This window comes from Vipera berus (genome assembly GCF_964194415.1).
Source record: "Vipera berus genome assembly, chromosome: 5".
Classification (NCBI taxonomy): domain Eukaryota; kingdom Metazoa; phylum Chordata; class Lepidosauria; order Squamata; family Viperidae; genus Vipera; species Vipera berus.
Genome location: NC_138207.1, coordinates 30,476,039 through 30,494,567, shown reverse-complemented (window position 1 = coordinate 30,494,567; position 18,529 = coordinate 30,476,039). Strand labels below are relative to the sequence as shown.

Below are 18,529 nucleotides of genomic sequence, written 5' to 3'. Positions count from 1 at the left end.
AGAGGGAGCTTTTTTTTTTTGCAAAAAAAAGGTGCCGGAATGCCATTCTGAGCGTTCTATGAGAAAAAAAGCCCTGCATGACAGCAATAACTGAATCCTACTGTGATCTGATTCGCTCATTGCCAAAACAAGATGACACCTGATTGGCTCTCTAAACACTCATACTCATTGGCTACAATCTGATGTAGGAAAGCTACCTGATATCAATCTAAGCAAGTAGTGCTTCCTTTTTCTGGTTATTTGGCTATAACATTTCATAGAATACAGTACAGATAATTGAACAAACTTTGTTGCATTGCATTCTTGATTAAATTATCTTTCCATTGATATATAATTTTATGGTACTACTCCAAAAAAAGTGGTGTTATTAGCCATCAAACCTCAAAAATACACTTTTCCCAAAAGGTTTCCACAATTTTGGCCACTACTGTACAATCACGGTAGCATCCCTGTGGTGACATGATCAAAACTTGGTCTCTTGGTACCGGCATGTATTTATAATTATGCGATCACCATTTCTGACATTCCCAGCCTAATTCCAACAAGCAAAATCAATGGTGGAAGCCATTGATAGCCTAGTACAATGCCTTTTTCTATAAGACAATAGTTAATGTATTTGTAGGGCAAGATCCTGAGTGGCAAGGAAGAATTAATGCCATATTAGTACGAGTTCCTTATTACAGCTCAGTGGATTCACTGGTTTTGCTGCTCTGGTTCTTACTTCATACATCTGATGTGACAGTGTTTTGAATTTTACTTCATCCAATTTCTATTGGCTGGCATTATATAATGATACTGTAGTCGCTGAAGTTAATTGCCTGTATAAAATATGGTGCAAGGTTTTGTGCAGATGATTGGCACTAATGTAAACAATACTTTCATATTGCTGCTCTTTTCATGTTGCCATTTTTGAAGTTTAATTTCTTGTACAGCATTCCCAATCATATTTTTATTATTATTCCAATTATTCATAGCTGAAAGTAACTATTTTTTACAATCCTATTGTTTCTTATGTTGGATTTAAAAACCATATGTTGCCAGTTTATAAACCTGGCAAGTCTCTAGTACCTTGTATGTCTATGTATGTGTATTTAAAGAGCATTACTCTATAAAATGGGAAATCTGTTTCATATTGTTCTGTGAAAGCACAGCCCAAAATAATGGATGTTATGAAATCTGGTTTCTATAATAGTTAAGATTTTAAATATTTTATTGTATTTATTTATTTATTTATTTATTTTAATTCCATTTGCATCCCGCCCTTCTCCGAAGACTCAGGGCAGCTTACAAGCTTAGCAGTAGCCTTCATTCTATGTATATGCCTGCTTATTAGGGCTTTCGCCCCCCCCCCCAAGCGGCATTATTACAAAGTCAGCTTAATTGCCCCCAACAATCTGGATCCTCATTTTACCTACCTCGGAAGGATGGAAGGCTGAGTCAACCTTGAGCCTGGTGGGATGCGAACCTGCACTAATTGCAGGCAGCTGGTGTTACTTAAGGAGGCATTAGCCCACTGCTCCACCAAGGCTCTTATATGTCAAGGTAGTCAATCCAACAAAAACAGCATTGCACTGTCACATTGCAAGTCTTGCCTTTTGTATACGTGTATTCTGATGTGACATAAAAAATATGGTCAAAAGAGGTGGAGCTTATAGTACAAGGCAACCTTCATCACCAGTTCAGGATGGACACCACACAAACATTTTTTTACAGTTAATCTAGTATTAGCAATACTAGAACAATAAAATGAGAAAGATTGTGATCTGCTTTAAATATACAATGAAGTTTAATTAACTGATTATATTTAATTATATAGAATTTACTTGTTTAAAATGAATTTACCCTCCAGTGCTATTATTGCAGCTAATTACTTCTGCCTACTTTTGTTATTCTTTTAAACCAAGATTGTAAATCATTAGGTCTTTTAGAAAATGCTTATTCATGTAAAACATTTTTCTATTACAGTTTGTTTCGCAATCTAATTGCCAGCAGTTTCTCAATACTGTCTGGTTTGGACAAATGGCTGGTTATCGCCGCAAGCATACATTTAAGAAGATTTTGACAGTCTTGGCAGTTGGCATCTTTTGGCCTCTACTATCTTTTTGCTATTTACTGGCACCAAGATCTCAAATAGGCAGAATAATTCATACTCCTTTTATGAAATTTATCATTCATGGCGCTTCTTATTTTACATTTCTGTTATTGCTTAATCTGTATTCACTTGTCTACAATGAAGATAAGAAAAATACAATGGGACCAGCATTGGAGAGAATAGACTATCTTCTAATACTGTGGCTCATTGGTAAGTATAAAGAATATGAAATTGTTAAAATTCTGACTTTGTCAATGGATGCATTTTGGAACCAGTCATCTGATATGATAGTAGAACCAGCAGTGGAACAGAAACTCTTTCTCAATATCATTGCATTTTCAGTCTGTGTAAAGTATGTGCAGAATTTTGAAAAGTATATTAGCAGGAGGAAAACGCCCTCAAAGCATTAAGTAGCTATGGAAGAACTTTTTAAATGTGTGCTTGTGTGCACATGGAGACTGCTTTTGTTGAAACTGGCAGCAAAATAGCTATACATGCAGATACACGTACAGACTGTAGGGGACAGTTTTTGAAAGAGCCATGCAAACTTTCCAAAGGATGTGCCTGCTTTCATGTGTCACATGAAATGATAGGTTATTTTGTTTGCCTTAATCTGCTTTGTAAAATGTTTTCCTAATACTTCTCACTACTCATTGCTGTTTAAAGTAAATATACCAACCTTTGGTCTGATTTTCTTTATATCAATAAAATTGCAAATCATATTTTAGTCCCCTAAGACTGATATAATTTTATGAAATAATAATTGATACATTTGGTATATTCATTTTCTCTATGTAGCTGTGGTTACAAGCATTTAATAACCTTAAAGAAGTAACATTTTTTATTGTGGTTACCTGTTAAGATTAAAAATATCTTCAGATATCTACTACTGGAAGAGCAATATTAGGAAGTCATGTCAGTTACAGAAATGCTATTTTTCATGGTAAAATGTGAAGAGATCTGTAATCCTTAAACATTACTTCTTTTTAATCACGCTATGATGACATTGGAAAAAAAATGTAAATGTAGAAGAGTGCCCAGAAGTAAATAAATCCACAAAACTAAGCTATTACAACACAGAATGGGACAACTCGCCACAGCCAACTTGCGGCCAACTCACTGCAGGACAATTCAACAAATACAAAAGTTAAATTAATTTCAACAGAACTGTGGCCAATAATAATAAAATAAAGACAATCCAGAAATACAAGAGTTACAATACTTTTGATGAAAAGATGGTTACCAATAATAAAAGTAACTGAATGAAATGATTGATATAACATTGAATTGTCCAAGGGTGAGTTGTCCTATGGTGCGTTGGCTGGGGTAAGTTGTCCCAGATGACTTGGCTGCAGTGAGTTGGCCACGGCAAGTTGTCCTAGACCAAAGGTCCCCAACTCTTGGGGCATCAGGGAACGGTTCCGTGAAGAGAGGTTTTTCCACAGACCAGAGGGTGCATGGTTTTGTTTGCTGCCTGCATCTTGCCTTGCTTTCTTTGTGCGGACTGGTTGCTGGCATGCCGCAGCCCAGCACTGGTCTATTGACCGGGGGTTGGGGACCCTGTCCTAGACCACGGGTGTCAAACGCATTGCATCACGTGACATGTCACAACATATGACTTTTTTCACATTGCCGGACCTGGGGTGGGTGCAGCTTCCGCTTGATGCACCCGGCCCATGGGCTGGCAGTTTGACACCCCTGTTCTGGACCCATTACAGCATGACCTATGGAGCACTTTATAATGGGCGACATATAATGGTTCACATATAATGGGCCACATATAATGGTTCATATATTGTCACATTTATATTATTTCAATATTCTGGCCTGTAGGAATATTCAGCATTTTAAAAACAGACCAGTGAACAAATGGCTGCTGTGGTAATGAGGCTTATCACAAGATGATATGAATTATTTTGTTAAGTTGTGCCACCTACTGCTTGACAGTGGCTAAATGGTTTGCCATTTTTTTGTACCAGATTTAAGTTAGCATATTGTGCAAACATATTGTTCTCAACATTTAAGGATTTTTACGTCCAAAACTAATACATTACAAAAAAAAATTCACTGGTTTAACAGTTGGAAAAACAGCTGTTGAAAAATATCTAGGGAGGAGACAAAACCCGCACATATTCTCAATGATTTTGTCTTATCCTAAAGCAATATTGTATAATATTTTTATTAAATATAATTACATATTTATGGTGGAAAACTTTTATAAGGTAACTGATTTATATTTGGAATATATGAATTAGTTCACTTTTGGTATTATCATATTTTATAATACTGTAATCTGTGTTTGTCACTAAAAACTCCTTGGAATGAGTAGTTCTTTATTAGACTGATCTTTCAGTTATTTAAAATTATAGCTAGACAATACTGAGATTGAACACCCTTTTTCTTTTCTAAGGAATGGTATGGTCAGATGTTAAAAGACTTTGGTATGATGGCTTGGAAGACTTTTTAGAAGAATCACGAAATCAACTTAGTTTTGTCATGAATTCTTTGTATTTGGCAACTTTTGCTCTCAAAGTAGTTGCCCATAATAAGGTAAATAGACATTCTTATGTTAACATGAGTATTAAGTTGTTGTATTTTTCAACAACTGAAGTCTTAAGACATTCATTCTTAAAATGTCTGTATATTTTTATTTATTTATTTATTTATTTATTTATTTATTTGTTTTTATAAACCGCCCTTCTCCCGAGGGACTCGGGGCGGTGTACAGAGTAAGGTAGGTATACAGATTGAACAATAGTGAAAAACAATAGTAAAAACAAACTGGGACCCCAATTAGAGCTATCAGGCCAGGCCGGACTGCTGGAACAGGTAAGTTTTTAAGTCGCGCCGGAAGGTGCGGAGGTCGGGGGCCATCCGGATTTCGGTTGGCAAGCAGTTCCAGAGGGCTGGCGCACCCACTGAGAATGCCCTCCCCCTGGGGGCCACCAGCCGACATTCCTTGAGCGGTGGCACCCTGAGGAGGCCCTCTCTGTGGGAGCGCACAGGACGGTGGGGTGCTGACATTGGCAGAAGGTGCTCCCGTAGGTAGTCCGGACCCATGCCATGTAGGGCTTTGTATGTATGTATGTATATTTAATGCTGCTACAGAATTTATGTGTTTATTATTTAAATTTATTGGCTGCTCATTTCCAGTGGACTCTGGAAAAAACACAAAACTAAAAGAGACATAAAAACAACTAAAAATGTTAAATTAATGTAAAGAGCTTTCAGTGTTTCTTGTTTGTTTTTTGTTGTTGGTAAAATTCTTTTTGGGATAAGTACAGTATATATGAATAAAATACATTTTATACAATGTCAGATAATGAATAATACAATACCGTTCAAAGATATATCTGGAATTATCATACTAGCTTTAATAAGTCATGGGTATTATGCATATACTGTATTATCAAAATTAATTAGAAATAACCTTTTAAATGCTTAGTACATGCCAATAGTTTGGTTTTTGTTTCTTAAATATAAGAAATACCGTATATAGTAATAAACTGATGGATTACAATAATACATTTGTATGTGTCTGTATACACATACTATATTTCACATACATATTTCAGCAAGCACTTTGTTGTGTAGTAGCTAATTTAATAATGAAATATGTTTCATGAGATATACTGCTGGACTATTCATTAGTTATGACTGAAGTAATGATAAGTTTTATTTAAAAATTCCAGTTCCATGATTTTGCTGAGAGGAAGGATTGGGATGCTTTCCATCCTACACTTGTGGCTGAAGGACTCTTTGCTTTTGCTAATGTTCTCAGTTATCTCCGACTGTTCTTCATGTATACAACAAGCTCCATCCTGGGTCCACTTCAGGTATCTTGTTACATGACTATCAACATTGGTGCGATAGTAGCATATGACCACCATTGTTAGATTTACTATAAGTCTCTAGTTTTTCAAGAATAGGCCTTCTTGGCTTAATTAAACTTGCTGAAATATTTGAGTGTATTCACAGTTGCCCTCCCTATCATTTGTTGAACTAGCTATGCAAGTTTATGCCTATATGGGTAAGGTGTGGTTGCTTCATTGAATCAAAGCTGTAGAAACAAAATTAGAATTAAATTCCACATGATTCAACTGATAGTATTTTTATAAAGTAATTGATTGTGTATTCTTATTGTATCAAGAGGTACTGTATTTTTCCTCTCTATAGCTGAACACTCAAATGTGTAAATAAATGTGAACTGTGCACAAATGCATAATATCTAGGAAATATTGTTTTGTTGTCTGTACTTTTTACTTTACTGTAGATTTACTTTTTAAGTAAACAATAATATAAATGTATATTTTTTAAAAATAGGTAACTTTCTGTTATCTGGTCTCAAACGTTTTTACTAATTAAATTTGAGAATAGTATATTATATTGCATTACATTATGAATATTTGCTATTTTAAACTATTTACTTAGGATACTCTACTTTTTCATTTTAATCAAAATAAAATTAAACATTCCATTCGCTCTTAGCGAAACACGCTCTTTTGTAATTTCATGGAATTTTCTGTCTCCTTTTGTCTTTTTTTTTTAACATTTGCCATCACCTGGTATTAGTTTAAGTAATGTCAAGTAATATGTATTTTACAGATTTCAATGGGGCAGATGTTGCAAGATTTTGGGAAATTTCTTGGTATGTTCCTTTTGGTATTGTTCTCCTTCACAATTGGGTTGACTCAACTTTATGATAAAGGATTTACTGTCAATGAAGAGAAGGACTGTGCTGGGATTTTTTGTGAGCAGCAAAGCAATGACACATTCCACTCGTAAGTTTCAGTGCTCTCTGGCCATGCATGTTGCCGATGCTTTGCTTGTACCTTGCTTGGCATATGCTAATTATTAGAAGCTGTCTGTGTTGTCGGCTTGATAATAAAATTGTTAATTCCCTTACTTTAAATGTTTCATTTATTCCATAATATATATAAATGGCACTTATTGAGCATGTAATTGGCTCTACGAAAGATTTTACTAGAGTCTTGTTTAAGCAAGTACTTTTACTTAATTATATAATACACCCTACAGAGCAATCATAAATACAAATACAAAACAATCATTTTGTATTTGATGTCAAAATGCATTCAATAGTGAGCTGAAAAATTTAACTTACAAATTGCTCTGTCTTATATTCTTATATTTTTTTTTTTTTTTTTTTTTTTTTTTTTTTTTTTTTTTTTTTTTGCCCAAGATGGCGGCGACCACGGGCGGCGTTCGTTGAGCTCTGCGGTGAGCCTACACAATGGGGACTGGTGAGGTTCACGAAAGCCCAGCCGTAGGACATATTCGGAGGGGGGGTGCAAGAACAACAGGCTAGCACCGTTTTGCGGTGTGGAGCCTTTCCCCCCCCCCCAGAGAAGTAGAAGCGGCAGCGGCAGCAGCCGGGCGGCCTGTAGCTTGCCGACGATCAGCTGGTGCTCAGGATCAGCTGTTAGGCGCTGTGCTGATTGCTCGCTCTCCCTCGGGCGATGTGGAAGCTTTTCAGATTGAGATGACCTGGCAGCCTAGGATCCTGCTGCGGACCTCTGGATGGATCATCAGGCGCCTGAACTCGGTTGGAGGGCGCCGTCTGCAGCCGTGTGGATCTCTCTGCTCCTGTCTGTTGCTCCTGGCCTTTCCGCTTATAAAATGGCTGCGGATTCCCGTTTCGGCGTGGAGGCTATGGCAGAGACTTTTCTGTCTCCTTTTTTTCAGAGGATGATAGAGATTCGGCTGCTTGAACCTGAGCATCTGACATTTATAACTGAGCTCCCTGCAGCCCTAGAAATGGATTTGTGTGCTGGATGGTCTGCTTGCTACTTTCTAAGATGGACTGGATGCTGGAACAGGACTTGGGACATTTTTTCTCCTGCTCCCGTGACCTCCCTATGACGTTCCGGAAGGAGTCTTGGACAGGCCGTGGTGAGAGGGCGGTCCTGGACTGGCTATGAATCCCCTGCTGGTGTGAGAGACTAGCAAGGTGGACTTTTGCTTCCCCAGCAATGCTGCCCCTATCCATCCCAGGCTGGATCTCATGGCTAGGTGAGAGGACAGTCATGAGCTCTTGTCTGGACCGGCTCAGGTGAGAGCAGAGCCGGATTGGCAGACTGCTGGATGAAGACACGTTCCGGACTTAATGTTCTTTACATCTGAACTAACATCCCATCAGCTGAATAACTTCTGACCCCATTTGTGAACAATGGCTCATATAGACAGATCCATCTCATGGCTCGTTTACAATATTCTGGTTCGGACTTGTGCGCCCTCAGAGGGGTTTCTCCCTCTTGGATACGACCAGCCTTCTTTTCTAATATTCCCCTTGATGACGGACCCAATTGCTGGGGTTCCGAGAGGTGGCTGGGCTTAACTAGGGGCCTCGAGTGGAGACGTACTAAGAGGCCCCTGATAAAATTTTTAGCCGGTTATTTTAAAAGGTTAGGGAGGGGGAGGGAAGGGAGGGGAGGGAGGGAATTTTTAACCGGCATTCAGTCTGGACCTGTTAGAGGTCCCGACGGGACGGGGTCGGGGGAGGTGGCTGCTGGTTCTGGGAATGTGGGGGTGGGGCTTCAAATCCCCACGGCGATAGGGAAAGGCAGCAGGTGTTTGCGCGGAGGGCCATATCAACACCTGGGATCGCGCCCCCGCTATCTCCGAGCGGTGGCGCGCTCCGACCCTCCGGTTAGCACCCTCTTACCCGGGGATGAGGGTGATCAGGCCCCTGAGCTCAGGTTGGTCTATTTTAACGCTAGATCCGTAGTCAACAAAGCTCCCCTCATCCGTGACCTGATCGAGGAGGAATGTGCGGATCTAGCGTGCATCACGGAAACTTGGCTGGGCTCGGAGGGAGGGGTGCCTCTCACCGAGTTATGCCCACCGGGTTTCCGGGTGCTGCACCAGCCGCGGGCTCAGGGCAGGGGTGGTGGAGTGGCAGTGGTTATTCGGGAGACTTTGTGTCCCCGGGAGGCCACCATTGTCCAGATGGCCGGGAGTGAATCCCTCCTCTTGAGATGTGGTCCTCGGGTTCAGTTGGGCTTGTTGCTTACATACCTGGCGCCCAGCTGTGTGGCAACAGCCCTGCCTGAGCTGCTCGACGCCCTCTCAGGGTTGGCGGTGGAGTTCCCCAGGCTTATAGTCCTGGGTGACTTCAACCTGCCGTCACTGGGAGGGTCGTCGGAGTTGGCGCGGGAGTTCATGGCTTCCATGACAGCCATGGGCCTGACCCAGGTTATTGAGGGCCCGACTCATGAGGGGGGTCATACTCTCGACCTGGTGTTCCTGTCTGGACAGTGGTTGGATGATCTGGGAGGGGGTTCCCCGTCCATCACCCCTCTGTCATGGTCAGATCACCACCTCCTGAGGCTGGTTTTCCGTCATGCCACCCCCCGCCGCTGGGCGGCGGAACCGTCCAGGTGGTTCCGCCCCAGGCGCCTAATGGACCCGGATCGGTTCCAGAGGGCGCTTGGGCCGATACCTATCACCCTTACCCACAGCCCAGTCGATGCTCTGGTGGAGGCCTGGGAAACGGCTGCCACCAGGGCACTTGACTGCGTTGTACCCATGCGACCTCTGACCCGGCGCAGATCCCGTTGGGCCCCATGGTTCTCTGTGGAGCTCCGGGAGATGAAGCGTCGGAAACGAGGTCTAGAGAGCGGTTGGAGATCCAGCCGATCCGAATCCGACCGATTGCAGTTAAGAACCTTTATAAGGTCTTATCTTGCGGCGATAAGGACGGCGAAGTCTAACTACTTTGCTGCCCTTATCGCGTCCGCAGATAATCGCCCGGCCGCCCTGTTTAGGGTGACTCGCTCCCTCCTTAACCAGGAGGTGAGAGAGGATCCCTTGCAGGGACGAGCCGAGGAGTTTAGTCATCATCTGGCGGACAAAATCGCTCGGATCCGGACCGGTCTGGACTCTGACTGGGCAGAGTCTGACGTGGAGGAATCAGGCGGTCTTGAGCATGTTATCTGGACTGAGTTCGACCCTGTTTCCCCTGATGATGTGGACAGGATCATGGGGAGACTGAGCACCACCACCTGTTTGTTGGATCCGTGCCCCTCCTGGCTAGCTTATGCGGCTCGGGAGGGAACACGAGGCTGGTTCCATGCAGTAATAACTGCTTCTTTGAAGGAGGGTGTCTTCCCTGCCGCCTTGAAGGAGGCGGTGGTGAGACCCCTTCTCAAGAAGCCTGCTTTGGACCCGGCTGTTTTAAACAACTATCGTCCAGTCTCCAACCTTCGCTTTCTGGCGAAGGTTGTTGAGAGTGTGGTGGCGCATCAGCTCCCTCTGTTCCTGGAAGAAACTGATTATCTGGACCCGTACCAATCGGGCTTCAGGCCCGGACACAGCACGGAGACGGCATTGGTCGCGCTGGTGAATGATCTCTGGAGGGCTAGGGACAGGGGTTGTTCCTCTGTCCTGGTCCTATTAGATCTCTCAGCGGCTTTCGATACCATCGACCATGGTATCCTGCTGCGGCGTCTCAGGGGGTTGGGAGTGGGAGGCACTGTTTTACGGTGGTTCTCCTCCTACCTCCAGGGCCGCTCGCAGTCGGTGTTGACAGGAGGGCAGAGATCCGCCCCGAGGTCTCTCATTTGTGGAGTTCCTCAGGGGTCGGTCCTCTCGCCTCTCCTGTTCAACATCTATATGAAGCCGCTGGGCGAGATCATTCGTGGTTTCGGGGTGGGGTATCACCAGTACGCTGATGATACCCAACTTTTTCTTTCCACCCCGAACCAACCCAGCGATGCCCTCTCCGTGATGTCCCGGTGCCTGGAGGCGGTTCAGGTCTGGATGGGGAGAAACAGGCTTCGTCTCAATCCCGCCAAGACTGAGTGGCTGTGCATATCGGCATCTCGGGTTAACCAAGTTATTCCATCCTTAATGATGGGGGGTGAGGTGTTACCCCCCGTTGATAGGGCTCGCAACTTGGGCGTCCTCCTGGACTCACGGCTCAATTTTGAAGACCACATAGGAGCCGTGACCAGGGGGGCTTTTGCACAGGTTCGCCTGGTGCGCCAGTTGCGTCCCTATCTGGACCGAGACGCCCTACGCACAGTTACTCATGCGCTTGTTACCTCCCGTTTGGACTACTGTAACGCTCTCTACATGGGGCTGCCCTTGAAGACCACTCGGAGGCTTCAACTGGTGCAGAATGCGGCCGCGCGAGTTGTAATGGGGGTCTCCCGATACTCCCATGTAACACCTCTACTCCGCGAGCTGCATTGGCTTCCGGTTGCCCTCCGGGTGAAATTCAAGGTGCTGGTTATCACCTATAAAGCCCTACATGGCCTGGGTCCGGGCTATTTGAGGGAACACCTGCTGCCGGCATCAAACGCCCTTCGCCCAGTGCGCTCCCACAGGGAGGGTCTGCTCAGGGTGCCGCCGGTGAGAGATTGCCGGCGGGTGACACCCAGGGATAGGGCCTTCTCAGTGGGAGCGCCTGCCCTCTGGAACCAGCTGCCGGTGGAGCTGAGGACTGCCCCCGACCTCCGATCATTCCGCCGGGGCCTGAAGACCTGGCTCTTTGAGCTCTCAGGCCCAGGCTGAGGAGAAATTTTTAATTGGGGTTTTAAGTATACAGGGTCAATTTAATATTTTTTAATTTGGTTTTTTAACTTTTGTATGGTGGATTTTTTAATTTCCTGTAAACCGCCCTGAGTCCTCAGGGAATAGGGCGGTATATAAATGTAACTAAATAAATAAATAAATAAATAAATATTCATAACTGGAAAAATAATACCAAACCTCTACCACCTCCTCTTTCATTTCTACTTATACTGTGTAATACCATAGCTCTTTCATTTAAAAAGATTAGCCAGTCATCCTTGAAACAAATATGTTTAGCTGTTTCTTAAATACTTCAGCAAGGATGTCCATGCCAGTTTCTATGTGTCTACCCATAATTCTGTTCCATCTTATTTTTGTGTTAATCCTTCAATTTTTGCATGGATTTATATTAATGTATTTGTATTTATTTCTGTAATTTGACATTTATTTTTCACTATATGTTTATAAATATTTACATATATTGTGAGATAAAAAATGATGTATGTAAACCAATGCAGATTAAAATCCAATTCACATATTAAACCATGAAGTTGCAATGAAGTTATATATAAAGTTCATTTTTATCCTGAATATCTATCAAAACACACATTATACAGTATTTCCATTTTCACAATAAGTTTCACCCTGCTATATACCTATCAGGTGCTTCCTCTCTTTCACTGGGCTCCTATACAATTTTAGACCTAAACATTGAAGTGAATTAGAATAGCATTATTTTAATCTGCATTTTAAAAATGACGAGCAATGTAACAAATGAACTCTTTCCTTATCTAATCAAAGCTTTTTTTCCCCCTATCCTTAGGTTTGTTGGCACCTGCTTTGCTCTGTTTTGGTATATATTCTCCCTTGCACATGTAGCCATATTTGTCACCAGATTTAATTATGGTGAAGAATTGCAGTCTTTTGTGGGTGCTGTTATTGTTGGCACGTATAACGTAGTAGTTGTGATTGTTCTTACCAAACTTTTAGTGGCGATGCTTCATAAAAGTTTTCAGCTAATAGCAGTAAGTATTTTTAAGGTTTATTGTTTTATTCCCTGCACAACAAAATTTGAAGCCTGAATAATGTCTTCTTGATTAGGATGTGAAATTTTCTATTTTTGGTGTTTACATTATAATGCCTGAAAAACACTGATGGGAATCATTTGTCTTCATTAATAATTCATAAGCTAAATCTTGTCTTTAGTGGGAGAAGTAAAAAAAAGTCAAGATCATGACTATGTAATTGAACCTTTTTATTTTTGTGTGACACATATTAAAAGGGACATCACAAAGGCAGCACACAATATCTTGACACAAAGCTGTGTTTAATTATAATTTATCAAAATTTCTGACATCTTTATGTATTAAATAATTTAGAATCATGAGGATAAGGAATGGAAGTTTGCTCGTGCGAAGCTGTGGCTTAGCTATTTTGATGATAAATGCACACTACCTCCACCTTTCAATATTATTCCTTCTCCCAAAACAATCTGCTACATATTTAACAGTCTCAGTAAATGGATTTCTTCTCATACATCATCGGGAAAAGTTAAGCGGCAGAACAGTTTAAAGGTAAGGAATCGGTTATATAATTATCATGTACATTTAATTTTTATTGTTCCTTCATTACTTTGGAAAATTTATGTAGCTTATAACTTATAACTTAATCATAACTCTGAGCAATGTACATTAAATGACCTCTCTCATTTAATGTCATGCATATATATATATATCAACAAAAAGCAAAACCTATAAACAAACACCTCAAACAAAACATAGCCAGGCTCATTGCACATTCCACCTTACAGGATATGGGTTCATATAATGTCTTGATTTTCCATGTGCGTTTCCTAGGGAAAATCCTTGTTTTGCAGCTTTCCTAAAGGCTAAAAGGTCAGAACCATCCAAATTTCAGGGCAGGAGGAGAGAGATATTTCCAAAGAATAAGCCACAAAACACTGCAATAGAAAAGGCATGCCTAAGTCATTACTTCAAGAGGAGACCTGGAGCATGCCTATCCTGTAAAGTGCGTCGATAGGCAGAAATAACTGGTGAAAGGAGTTGTTCAAATAACCCAGTCCTGGACCATATAGAACTTTGTAGGTGAAATCAACTTCTTGAATTACACACAGAAATCCTCCAGGAGGAAATGCAGCTTGTGAAGTAGTAGTGTTAGATGAGGGTATTGTTTACATCAAACTCTCCGAAATATTTAATCTAGTTTATCTACATGGGATTTGGACAACCTTACAGTGGTTGAGTCTGCACTCATCACTATGAATATAATGCTAAACTGCATTTTTTCTGCTAGCAATTTGTGTTCAGTTTGTAAAACATGCTAGCCCTTATCTAAATAAATAAAAATCTGAGGGATTGCCTGACTCCAAGTGTTTCTGCACATTTAGCACAGTTCAGCAGGGTGGGCATGCTCTGGATTCTGTTAATTAAAGAATGTCATCTCATGAATTGTGTCTTCTCTGGGAATGATACTGAATACTTATATAAGACCTGGTTGTTCTCCCAAGTCTTTGTGACAAGATGATTGTGATAGCCTATAGTTATTATTTATAGTACTTTTGGCAAGGAAAAAAATGAAGAATCATTTTGTATCTCAAAAGAGGTATTTTTGTTTTTAGGGCAAGTATATTTTAACAAGTACAGGAAAACATCTGTTCTAGCCAGATTACTAATCAGTTGTTACCCAAGATTATAAAGTAACTTCCTTGTACTTAGTTTTTGATTATACTTATTAGTATAGATAAGTAGATGAATATTAGCACATAGATAATTGTCTGATTCTTATGTGTCAGTTATGTCTGAACAACAAAGACAATATATAACAATTTATATCTGGGCAGCTTATTAAGGTTGTAAGAATTTAGGGGATATTGTAAAGATATTTACCCATGATCATAAAGGCACTATGCTTTTGTTATGAAAATCAAACAAATATCGTTTATTCAGAAACATTTATTGAATAATCATGGTAAAGCAAACTGTGTACTGGATTAGGATGTGTACCAGGTCACAGTCCAATTGGCATCCTAAAATAATTGTCAGGTTTCTTGAATCAACCCAAACAATCCATAGTATTGCTTTTAAGCAAACTTACAAATCCAATATGTTGTTGTGACACAAAAATGCACATGCACACAGAGAGATAGCAGGGAAGTTTTAAACTAGAACTTCAACACTGGATTGTTCTGTCTGGTGGCAGATACTGCTGGGCAAACTTCTAGAAATTACATCTGTAGAAAACCCCATATTTTGGGTAGGTTCTTGTTCAAATGCCATGCAGGCAGGTGAAATATACAAACCAATAGAGGTTGCTAGCATGGTAGCTTCTGCACAATTTTGGAATTTTGTGCAATATTCATGTTCTATCCATATACCGCCTGAGTTCAATAAGTTGGCATTATCTGCAAGTATAATAGGGATAAAATGATTTGTGTGACACAAACTTCATAGTATGTATTCTATAGGCATTAAAAACATTAAAAACCAAATAAATTAGTCAAAAGTTCTCATTAATCCAGAGGAAATGATTAAATGATAAATTAGACGTTGCAACTGAGTTATTTGTTTCATGCAACTGCTGACAAGTCTTATACCTTGCACTTTATTCATGGAATTTGTGACATTTTGGAGGAGTGTTATTTGCGTGGTTAGCCTGTAGTTATGACGGAGTTTGATTTCGTGATATTTTGAGTATCTCAAGAATTTAGCTTAATATTCAGTTCTAAAATGATTTTACACAAATTTATCTAATTTGTCATTATTTATTTAAAGGAGTGGAGAAATTTGAAGCAAAAGAGAGATGAAAATTACCAAAAGGTGATGTGTTGTTTAGTTCATCGATACTTGACTTCCATGAGACAGAGAATGCAAAGCTCTGATCAGGCAACAGTAGAAAACCTGAATGAACTCAGACAAGATTTATCAAAATTCCGAAATGAAATGAGAGACTTGCTTGGTTTTCGAACATCAAAATATGCCATATTTTATCAAAGAAACTAATTTTCAAACTTTTCTAAGGATTCAGCTCAGGCACTTACAGTGTGTTCAAAAGCAGTAATTTTATTAATATACTTTTAAAATGCAATGGAAAAACTGTTGCCGGAATCTATGGTGAAACAGTAACTGGTCATTTTTAATTAATGTGAAGCTTCTGATGTATATAATTTGTAAACTGTATATAGTCAGCTAAATGGAAATATTTTGTTATATATCAAGATTTGATATTCTCATTATCATAGAGACATTGAGTAATTTAAGTGTACACTGTTGCACTTTGGAGGAGATGATGTTTAATTTTTTGCTCTTTCAAGTATAAAATGAAGGCACAAGTTATTTTTGACATACTTTCAACAATTGTACCTTTCTAAATTAATATAGGCACGAACCAGTTATGAGCATATTTTTAAAGGCTACATTTCTGGAAAAAAATCAAATTAGTTTCATATAATACCATTTAAAAAGAATTCTTTTGGAGTTGGAATAATATTGAAAGTCCATATTACCATCCTTGTGACATTTTGGTCCTCAAAGACTAATGAATGATATTAAAAAAATTAACACTTTGGAATTGACTTTATGGTTTTATTTTTATTTTTTTGTAAAATGATGGCTGGTTAAAATTTTATAGATAATCTGAAGGTGCCATTTTTATTTATATCTCTAACACCTATTTATATCAAGTTATTTCCAAGGTGCAATACTTGAAATAATGGATTTCAACATTCGTACTCCTATAGATAATTCAACAGAATGAGCTGTACACATGGTACTTCTGTTGACTGTATTAGTTACTTTAAAAATTAATCATTATAAAAATAATATTGAAATATTTTATCCTCTTAAAATATTTATAGTGAAACACTTTACTAGTGTAATGGATCAAGTAAAGTGCAAGAAATGTATTTTCACTGTTTTCATTGAAAGCATACTATATTTAGTCAGATTACCTTCTCCATGTTTGCAAAAAAATACTGTTTGAAGTCATTTGTTTTAGTCTCATACTTGTTTTTAAAATATACTTTACCTTGGAGTTTCTTAATGTATATATTGATACCCAGTTGAATTGTGTTTATTTATTTTCTAAATGTACTAATTGAGTATTTCTATTAAATTCTGCAAACTATGGCTAACAGGTGCTGGTCATCTAAGTAATTGCTAAAAATAAAGGAAATAAAGAGTGAAATTTAAATATTTCTCCCGAGGCTTTTTTAATACATACCCACACCCATAAACAAATCTATTTTTGCAGAACAGAATTATCAAAAGTGATATGATTATAAAATTGATGGTTCTTTTTCATTGTCTGTATCCATTTGTATAATAACCTGAACTTATCCCCCACCTGAACTTTTCCCCCAAAAGATGATTGTGGATTTTTGGATTAGAAATTGAAGGGTTTTTTTTAGTTATGATACACACTATTTTGTATTGTATAATGTATCTTGTCAGCTAGCACAGTATAGAAATATTGGCATTTTTCTAAAAAAGTAATACTACTCTTAATGTCTGATCCAAGTTTATTTCAGAAAAATTCATTTTATTAATATGAATATCATAAAAAAGATATATAACTTAGAAACAGTGTAATTATAGAAAAACAAAAGCTGTTTTGTGATGTAATTTTTCTTTTTCTATTTTTATTTCATTTTCTTCCATTCAGTCAAAACCATAAATAATGTGCTTTCATCAAATAGCAATGATAGAAAGATAATGGCAAGAAATATATTTAAAGGTTATCACATAAATGAACTGAACCTAGTAAATGGTTTTCTTTTGGTACTTTGTATTACCTTTAAAAGGGAATTTACTAACAATTTGTTCAGGGTCTAATAATCTGAATATTTTGTTTTCTACTCCCAGAAAATCTGTTGAACAACAAAAATAAACAAAACCTGGTAAAGAAAAAAATCATTGTCAATATTGTTCTTCAAAAGTACAATACTGGAATAGATTACTCAAAAAGCAAAATGGAAAGAATTCAATTAAAATACTTTACAATATGGCAAAGCCAGTATGGCACAACTTCACTTGATAGTTTTGGATTATGGAGTCAACTCCACAGGGACTGATTGTAGCCTGCCTTAATTCAAAGGTTTTCGCAATGATGTATTTTATTTGCATCTATTATATAAGCAAGATATTCAAGAATAGCGTTTAAAAATAATAGCAAAATAGCAAAACATCGTAAGTTAAGATCTTGCTTTGTCCAACATAATATGGTTCATGTTTAAGCATCCTGGAATTTGGAATATTCAGATTCAAAAGTATTGAGATTAGAATTAGACATTTAATGTTATCTTTTTGAGCTATAAATTTAATATGATAAAACTAGCATCCAAAATGTATAGGCCAATCACTTGCCAAATCTCAATAAAATTATCATTGGCCAAATTGGTTCTTCTTAACTGATTTAGTCTTATGTATCAGAAACTGTAAGAATAAGTATCTTGCAAAGTTGTACTGACCCTATTTGAGATTCTACTGAAGTTCAGAATCCAAAGTATATTTGAATCAGAATCTTCTGATAATTCTAAATTTAGCTTACAGCCATTCTACAATCTTGAGCCATGAAACGCCAGAATATAATTTTTAAAAAATCAAATTTGCACACAAATCTTTAAAGCAATATGATAAAAATCAGGTTCAAAATATGGATTCAATGTATAAATGTGACAGCATCCTTTCCACTGTGTGGAAAATTTCTCTTCATCAAGTGATCATAAAAAAACAATATTGTTCTTGTGCACCGTAATTGTGGGCCATTGGGTAATGTCTTAGGATTTTTAGCCTTTTCATTTAGTTGTAAATGCAGTGGATCCAAACATGATTTTCTTCCCTTATTGCAGACTTGAATCAAAATCCTACTGTAGAAAATATTAGCAAT

The 18,529-nt window shown here is 38.8% G+C and overlaps 1 protein-coding gene across 1 annotated transcript in view; it reads left to right on the top strand.

Annotated features, from left to right (window-relative positions):
- TRPC1 (transient receptor potential cation channel subfamily C member 1) overlaps window positions 1-16,834 on the top strand; it is a 28,654-nt gene extending 11,820 nt beyond the window's left edge. Inside the window, exons 7-13 of the mRNA XM_081328275.1 lie at window positions 1,966-2,302; window positions 4,503-4,642; window positions 5,785-5,928; window positions 6,698-6,873; window positions 12,450-12,651; window positions 13,006-13,200; window positions 15,418-16,834. Coding sequence (XP_081184401.1) covers window positions 1,966-2,302; window positions 4,503-4,642; window positions 5,785-5,928; window positions 6,698-6,873; window positions 12,450-12,651; window positions 13,006-13,200; window positions 15,418-15,645 — 1,422 coding nt within the window. The 3' untranslated portion in view covers window positions 15,646-16,834. The remainder of the gene's footprint in view (window positions 1-1,965; window positions 2,303-4,502; window positions 4,643-5,784; window positions 5,929-6,697; window positions 6,874-12,449; window positions 12,652-13,005; window positions 13,201-15,417) is intronic.
- Window positions 16,835-18,529: the final 1,695 nt, after the last annotated feature.